Here is an 8740-nt window from a genome sequence, read left to right on the forward strand (position 1 = left end):
TCTCCTCCTTTATTTGTCCTCTTTTCTCCCTCTCCTCTCCCCCTTTCTCTCTTCTCTTACTCTCTCTCTTCTCCCCCCTCTCTCTCTACTCCTCTCCTCCTTTCTTTGTCCTCTTTTCTCCCTCTCCTTTCCCCCTCTCTCTCTCTTATTCCCCCTCTCTCTCTTCTCCTCTCTCTCATTTCTTTGTCCTCTTCTCTCCCTCTCCTCTCCCCCTCTCTCTCCTCTCACCCTTTCTCTCTTCTCCTCTCCTCCTTTCTTTGTCCTCTTTTCTCCCTCTCCTCTCCCCCCTTTCTCTCTTCTCCCCCTCTCTTTCTTCTCCCCCTCTCTCTCTTCTCCTCTCCTCATTTCTTTGTCCTCTTCTCTCCCTCTCCTCTCCCCCTCTCCTCTCACCCTTTCTCTCTTCTTCTCTCCTCCTTTCTTTGTCCTCTTTCTCCCTCTCCTCTCCCCCTTTCTCTCTTCTCCCCCCTCTCTCTTCTCCCCCCTCTCTCTCTTCTCCTCTCCTCCTTTCTTTGTCCTCTTCTCTCCCTCTCCTCTCTCCCCCTCTCTCCTCTCACTCTTTCTCTCTTCTCCTCTCCTCCTTTCTTTGTCCTCTTTTCTCCCTCTCCTCTCCCCCCTTTCTCTCTTCTCCCCCTCTCTCTCTTCTCCCCCCTCTCTCTCTTCTCCTCTCCTCATTTCTTTGTCATCTTCTCTCCCTCTCCTCTCCCCCTCTCTCTCTTCTTCCCCCCTCTCTCTTCTCTCCTCCTTTCTTTGTCATCTTCTCTCCCTCTCCTCTCCCCCTCTCTCTCTTCTCCCCCTCTCTCTCTTCCCTTCTCCTCTCCTCATTTATTTGTCCTCTTCTCCCCTTTCTCCCTCCCTCTCTCTTCTCCTCTCCTCATTTTTGTCCTCTCCTTCTCCCCCTTCTCCTCTCCCCCCTCTCTCTCCTCCCCCCTTTCTCTCTTCTCCTCTCCTCCTTTCTTTGTCCTGTTCTCTCCCTCTCCTCTCCCCCTCTATCTCTTCTACCCCTCTCTCTCTTCCCCCCTCTCTCTCTTCCCCCCTCTCTCTTCTCCTCTCCTCCTTTCTTTGTCCTCTTCTCTCCCTCTCCTCTCCCCCTCTCTCTTCTACCCCTCTCTCTCTTCCCCCTCTCTCTCTTCCCCCCTCTCTCTTCTCCTCTCCTCCTTTCTTTGTCCTCTTCTCTCCCTCTCCTCTCCCCCTCTCTCTTCTACCCCTCTCTCTCTCCCCCCTCTCTCTCTTCCCCCCTCTCTCTTCTCCTCTCCTCCTTTCTTTGTCCTCTTCTCTCCCTCTCCTCTCTCCCCCTCTCTCTTCTCCTCTTCTCTCCCTTTCCTCTCCCCCTCTCTCTTCTCCCCCTCTCTCTCTTCTCCTCTCCTCATTTATTTGTCCTCTTCTCTCCCTCTCCTCTCTCCCCCTCTCTCTCTTCTCCCCTCTCTCTCTTCTCCTCTCCTCATTTCTTTGTCCTCTTCTCTCCCTCTCCTCTCCCCCCTCTCTCTCCTCTCCCCCTTTCTCTCTTCTCCTCTCCTCCTATCTTTGTCCTCTTCTCTCCCTCACCTCTCTCCCCTCTCTCTCTTCTCCTCTCCTACTTTCTTTGTCCTCCCCCTCTCCTCTCCTCTCTCCTCTCTCTCTTCTCTCCTCCTTACTTTGTCCTCTTCTCTCCCTCTCCTCTCCACTCTCTCTCTCTCTCCTCCTCTATATATAATAACTATGTAGGACACTGAAGATGAAAAGGACTCCTCTGACAACGATCGCTCCCGGCCCCCTCTAAGTATCTTTGTTCTCGGTGAAGAAGGGATTAACCCCCCCAGGCAGGCAGTGAGAAGTCAGAGATGTTTTACTAACATTTTGGAAAAGTTTGTGAAGAGAGGAGAGCCAATGAGGAGAGGAGGAAGGGTGATACCTCCCCCCAAAATCCTCAGCTCATCCCTCTCCGATTGGGCGTCTCCCCTGGGTGTGGCGCCATCCTGTCGGGGTATATATTGGCCACCAGATTTTAACAGGCACCACACCCGCTGAATTTTCCTCTCCGTCCTCCAGAATCTGACAACATGGTAAGTGAGACTCCTCTGTGCAGGGAAAGGGGGGTGTGGTGCCTAGTCTTATGGCCAGCTTGGCACGGGTCTCCCTCTATGGGCTTCCTCTTGTGGGGTCATTGGATGGTTCAGGTTCTGATCTCGATGGGTCACCTGCGCAGGTGGGAAAAATGGGGGTCAGTTGTCTCACACACCCCTTGAGAATAGGAGGGGGCTGCTGAGAGATCAGAATATAGGGAGCTTCAATTCCACCCCCTCGTCCCGGCCGCAGACCAATAGCGATCATCAAACAGGAACGTTCGCCATTTCCTGACAAGTCTTCTCCTTCCCCCCAAATACATCTTCAGTAGGTCCTCTCACGTCTGCAACCGGGAGGTCTCCAAAGATTGGATAAGTCTCCTTATTTTCTGATCTCTTAATGGGGCCTCCATCCTCAGGGGAGGGGCTAAGGAAAGTGACCCCCATTGTGCCCACCTGTGCAGGTGACCCTGACCAGGAGGTGCAACCAGGAGAACCCAACCGGCAGGAACATGAGTGCTTGGCCAGGTTTATGCCCGTGCAGGACGGAGGAGGCACCTGGCGGTTCTGGCACTGGATGAAGCAATCGCCATTGGACAGATATTTCCGATCCATCCGATCGATCAACCTCCTTTGCGTTCATTTATTGGCTGACTGATCAAAAGGAAGGGGCAGGGTTAACCCTACACATGCCACCTCTGTTGGTAGTAGTGGGTGCGGCGAATACATCCCACCTCTCATTCCTGGTTTAGGAATTTGGCCAACACCCGTCCTCAGTTTCTGCCCAGGGTGTCTAATTTGCCTCCCGGGTGCATCAGACATCAAAGAGGGAAGTGTCGTTTACATTATATTTACATGAAGCTGCGGTTATTACAACCCACGCCATTTTTCTCATACGCAGCAAGATGATCGAATGTTATAACAAATGTATTAACAGTAATATTAGTGATACAAACAATACAAATAATGATAATAAAAGTAATAATAATAAAAATATTAAGAGTGATATTAATATAACAACAAATAATAATAACAATACTAAAAATAATAATAATAGTAATAATCAATAATAATAAAAAATATAATAGTGATAATAATATAACAGCAACAATTACAATAATAATACAATATTATTATTCTTACTATTATTTAATAGATTGTTATCACTATCATTACTTTTATAATTATTATTACTAATATTTTAAGTATTGTTATTATCACTATTACTGTAAATACATAATTAATATTAACAGTAATATTAGTAATACTAACAATAACAATACTAAAAAAAAAAATAATAATAATAATAAAACTAATAATAATAATAATAATAATAATAATAATTCTAAAAATAATAATAGTGATACAAATATAACAAGAATAACAGTAATAATACATTATTATTATTGTTACTATTATTTGTAAGATTATTATCACTATCATTACTTTTATTATTATTTTTATTACTACTATTATTATTTTTAGTATTTTTATTATCACTAATATTACTGTAAATACATTATTATTATTATCAGTAATATTAGTGATAAACAATAAGGATACTATAAAATAAAAATAAATAAAAAAAATATAAATAGTAATAAAAAAATAATAATAGTGATAATAATAGTATAACAATAATAATAACAACAATACTAAAAATAATAAAAGTAATAATAATAATAATAATAATAATAATAATATAACAACAACAATAATAATAACAAAATAATACATTATTAGTAGTAGTATTTATTATATTATCACTATTATTATTATTATTATTACTATTATTATTTTTAGTATTGATAATATTAAATTAACAATAATAATAACAACAATACTAAAAATAATAATAGTAGTAGAAATAATAATAATAATAATAATAATAATAATAATAATAATAATAATAATAATATAACAACAACAATAATAATAACAACAATAATACATTATTATTAGTAGTATTTATTATATTATTATCACTATTATTATTTTTATTATTACTATTATTATTTTTAGTATTGTTATTGTTAATATGATGAATATTACTGTTAACTAAAATAACAATAACAATATAATAAATAATAATAACAATAATAATATTGTATTAACAGTAATATTGGTGATACTAACAATAACAATACTAAAAATAATAATAGTTATATTAATATAATAAATAATAATAACAATAATAATATTAATAATAACAATAACAATATTAATAATAATAAATAATAATAGTAATAATTAATAATAATAACAATAAAAATAATACTACAATGTATCATTTTGCACAGATGCAGATTAAAGATGTAACAAAAAACATTTATATGGATCTCCGCCCTCCTCTCATTTGCATTTTACCTCCCCCTCCCCACCCCCGCGGGGGTCCTATAATACACACAATAGACAAATGAATTATTAATTATCGGTCGGTGTCCTTTCCGGTAGGTACAGAACACTGACACATCTGCCGGAGAGCTTTGAATATTGAAATCTCAATTTAGTAAGAATGCAAATGCAAAAGCAGCGCTGACCCCGGCAGACAATCAGAGCTCTTCGTATACTAGTCTCAGTGACTTGTGATTGGCTGGACAAATGTTGCTGTTTATAGGGTGTCATTTGGGAGGATCGGATGAAGATCTCACAGAAGGATCGCAGTGTGAAGTATCCACTTGTGCCTGACACCCCCCCAAACTCTGTACCTGACACCCCCCAGACTCTGTACCAGACCCCCCGACTGTGTACCTGACACCCCCAGACTTTGTACCTGACACCCCCCAGACTCTGTACATGACGCCCCCCAGACTTTGTGCCTGACACCCCCAAAATTCTTTACCTGACACCCCCCAGACTCTGTACCTGACACCCCCCAGACTTTGTGCCTGACACCCCCCCAGACTCTGTACCTGACACCCCCCCAGACACTGTACCAGACCCCCCAGACTCTGTACCTGACACCCCCCCAGACTTTGTGCCTGACACCCGCAGACTCTGTACCTGACACCCCCCAGACTCTGTACCAGACCCCCCCGACTCTGTACCTGACACCCCCCCAGACTCTGTACCTGACACCCCCCAGACTCTGTGTACCTGACACCCCCCAGACTCTGTACCTGACACACCCCAGACTTTGTGCCTGACACCCCCCCGACTCTGTACCTGACACCCCCCAGACTCTGTGTACCTGACACCCCCCAGACTCTGTGTACCTGACACCCCCCAGACTCTGTGTACCTGACACCCCCCAGACTCTGTACCTGACACCCCCCAGACTTTGTGCCTGACACCCCCCAGACTTTGTACCTGACACCCCCCAGACTTTGTGCCTGACACCTCCCAGACTTTGTGCCACACACACTCCCAGACTTTGTACCTGACACCCCCCCAGACTCTGTTCCTGACACCCCCCAGACTTTGTGCCTGACACCCCCCCAGACTCTGTTCCTGACACCCCCCAGACTTTGTGCCAGACACCCCCCAGACTCTGTACCTGACACCCCCCCCAGAGTCTGTACCTGACACCCCCCAGACTTTGTGCCTGACACCCCCCCGACTCTGTACCTGACACCCCCCAGACTCTGTGTACCTGACACCCCCCAGACTCTGTGTACCTGACACCCCCCAGACTCTGTGTACCTGACACCCCCCAGACTCTGTGTACCTGACACCCCCCAGACTCTGTACCTGACACCCCCCAGACTTTGTGCCTGACACCCCCCAGACTTTGTACCTGACACCCCCCAGACTTTGTGCCTGACACCTCCCAGACTTTGTGCCACACACACTCCCAGACTTTGTACCTGACACCCCCCCAGACTCTGTTCCTGACACCCCCCAGACTTTGTGCCTGACACCCCCCCAGACTCTGTTCCTGACACCCCCCAGACTTTGTGCCAGACACCCCCCAGACTCTGTACCTGACACCCCCCCCAGAGTCTGTACCTGACACCCCCCAGACTTTGTGCCTGACACCCCCCCAGACTTTGTGCCTGACTCCCCCCAGACTCTGTACCAGACACCCCCTCAGACTTTGTGCCTGACAGCCCCCAGACTCTGTACCTGACACCCCCCAGACTCTGTACCTGACACCCCCCAAATCCTTTGTGTCTGACACCCCCCAGATTTTGTGCCTGATGCCTCCCCAAACATTGTACCTGATACTCCCCAGGCTTTTTATCTGACACCCATTTAGATTTTGTACCTGATCCCCCGCCCAGAATTTGTATCTGACACACCCTAAGACATTGTGCCTGATACCACTCCTAGATTTTGTACCTGACACCCCCCAAACTTTGTACCTGGCACCCCCCTAAACTTTGTACCTGACCCCCAAACTTTGTACCTTACAACCTCCAGACTTTGTGCCTGACACCTTCCTAGAATCTCACTCACTCCTCTCCCAGGCTGGTTTGGTTGTAATCAGACCCCCTGACCCTCCCCTCACTGTGGGAGGGTGGTAGGTGATCTTGGTGGATCTCGAAGGGATCAGTCAATATGTAATCTGTCTTCTCTCTCCAGGATTTTAAGAATGTGAACGTAGAGGATTGCATGACTCTGATGATCCTGAAATTTGAGGAATACTCCAAGAAAAGTGACTCTGACGGAGACACCCTGAACCCCGACGAGCTGTATGGACTCGCCGTAGCTGAATTCCCCACACTCTGTGTAAGTGACACCCCAGAGGGCGGCCAAACCCCTCCTTACATTTCTCCCAATTGTGGGAGGGGCAGACAAACAAACTACTGCAGGAAATCTCCCCATTGTGGGAGGGGCAGAGACACAAACTACTGCAGGAAATCTCCCCATTGTGGGAGGGGCAGAGACACAAACTACTGCAGGAAATCTCCCCATTGTGGGAGGGGCAGAGACACAAACTACTGCAGGAAATCTCCCCATTGTGGGAGGGACAGAGACACAAACTACTGCAGGAAATCTCATCATTGTGGGAGGGGCAGAGACACAAACTACTGCAGGAAATCTCCCCATTGTGGGAGGGACAGAGACACAAACTACTGCAGGAAATCTCATCATTGTGGGAGGGGCAGAGACACAAACTACTGCAGGAAATATCCTCATTGTGGGAGGGGCAGAGACACAAACTACTGCAGGAAATTTCCCCATTGTGGGAGGGGCAGAGACACAAACTACTGCAGGAAATCTCACTATTGTGGGAGGGGCAGAGACACAAACTACTGCAGGAATTCTCACCATTGTGGGAGGGGCAGAGACACAAACTACTGCAGGAAAATCTCCCCATTGTGGGAGGGGCAGAGACACAAACTACTGGGGGAAATCTCCCCATTGTGGGAGGGGCAGAGACACAAACTACTGCAGGGAAATCTCCTCATTGTGGGAGGGGCAGAGACACAATCTACTGCAGGAAATCTCCCCATTGTGGGAGGGGCAAAGACACAAACTACTGCAGGAATTCTCACCATTGTGGGAGGGGCAGAGACACAAACTACTGCAGGAAAATCTCCCCATTGTGGGAGGGGCAGAGACACAAACTACTGGGGGAAATCTCCCCATTGTGGGAGGGGCAGAGACACAAACTACTGCAGGAAATCTCCCCATTGTGGGAGGGACAGAGACACAAACTACTGCAGGAAATCTCACTATTGTGGGAGGGGCAGAGACACAAACTACTGCAGCAAATCTCCCCATTGTGGGAGGGACAGAGACACAAACTACTGCAGGAAATCTCGCCATTGTGGGAGGGGCAGAGACACAAACTACTGCAGGAAATCTCCCCATTGTGGGAGGGGCAGAGACACAAACTACTGCAGGAATTCTCACCATTGTGGGAGGGGCAGAGACACAAACTACTGCAGCAAATCTCCCCATTGTGGGAGAGGCAGAGACACAAACTACTGCAGGAAATCTCGCCATTGTGGGAGGGGCAGAGACACAAACTACTGCAGGAAATCTCCCCATTGTGGGAGGGGCAGAGACACAAACTACTGCAGGAATTCTCACCATTGTGGGAGGGGCAGAGACACAAACTACTGCAGGAAATCTCACCATTGTGGGGGGGCAGAGACACAAACTACTGCAGGAAATCTCATTTAAAAAGAAAATAAATGTAAAGTGAAAATGTGTCCTAATTCTGTCTTACAGGGAAGTGAGAATAAGGATAAGGTCCTGAAGGGAATCATCGGTAAGATGGATGCTAACAAAGATAAGAAGGTGACCTTCGAGGAATTCATGTGTTTCTCGGCTTCCGTGGCCATTGCCATAAGGGAGATATTAAAAAAGTAGGGTCCTGGGTGCAGGGGGAGGGGCAATATTTACTGAATTCAACGATTGTGCAATCTTTCAATAAATGTAACATTTTTTGAAAATGACGTTCATCTCATCTACAGTATTTGTGCTAAAAATATTGTTTAGCTCATTACGTCTGGTCAGCTTCCTACGAATGATTTTATTGGTCGATTTCTCTGACTTCATATAAAAGAGTGGAAATAGCCATCAACTCACAGACACCAATCAGAAAGGAGAACCATGAATTGATCTCTGCAAACAAAATAAATTATGATTTAGTATTGTTCCATATTCTGAGAACCAGAAATCAGGCTGACAGTGGGAGGGCTCTGCTCTATGAGCAAATCTTATTACAGCACTTTACATGGCTTCCTAATCCTAACATGTTTCAGGTACTGGGAGCTGTAATGACTGCACAAGAGTTGTACCCTCTG

The 8740-nt window shown here is 45.7% G+C and overlaps 1 protein-coding gene across 1 annotated transcript; it reads left to right on the forward strand.

Annotated features, from left to right (window-relative positions):
• The first annotated feature begins 1882 nt into the window (after positions 1-1882).
• LOC141116724 (protein S100-G-like) lies at positions 1883-8389 on the forward strand. Its single transcript, XM_073609117.1, has 3 exons — positions 1883-2039; positions 6564-6710; positions 8163-8389. The coding sequence occupies exons 1-3, from the start codon at positions 2037-2039 to the stop codon at positions 8301-8303; spliced, it is 291 nt and encodes a 96-aa protein (XP_073465218.1). The 5' UTR covers positions 1883-2036; the 3' UTR covers positions 8304-8389.
• The last annotated feature ends 351 nt before the right edge of the window (positions 8390-8740 follow it).

Source organism: Aquarana catesbeiana, linkage group LG13 (assembly GCF_042186555.1).
Source record: "Aquarana catesbeiana isolate 2022-GZ linkage group LG13, ASM4218655v1, whole genome shotgun sequence".
Lineage (NCBI taxonomy): Eukaryota > Metazoa > Chordata > Amphibia > Anura > Ranidae > Aquarana > Aquarana catesbeiana.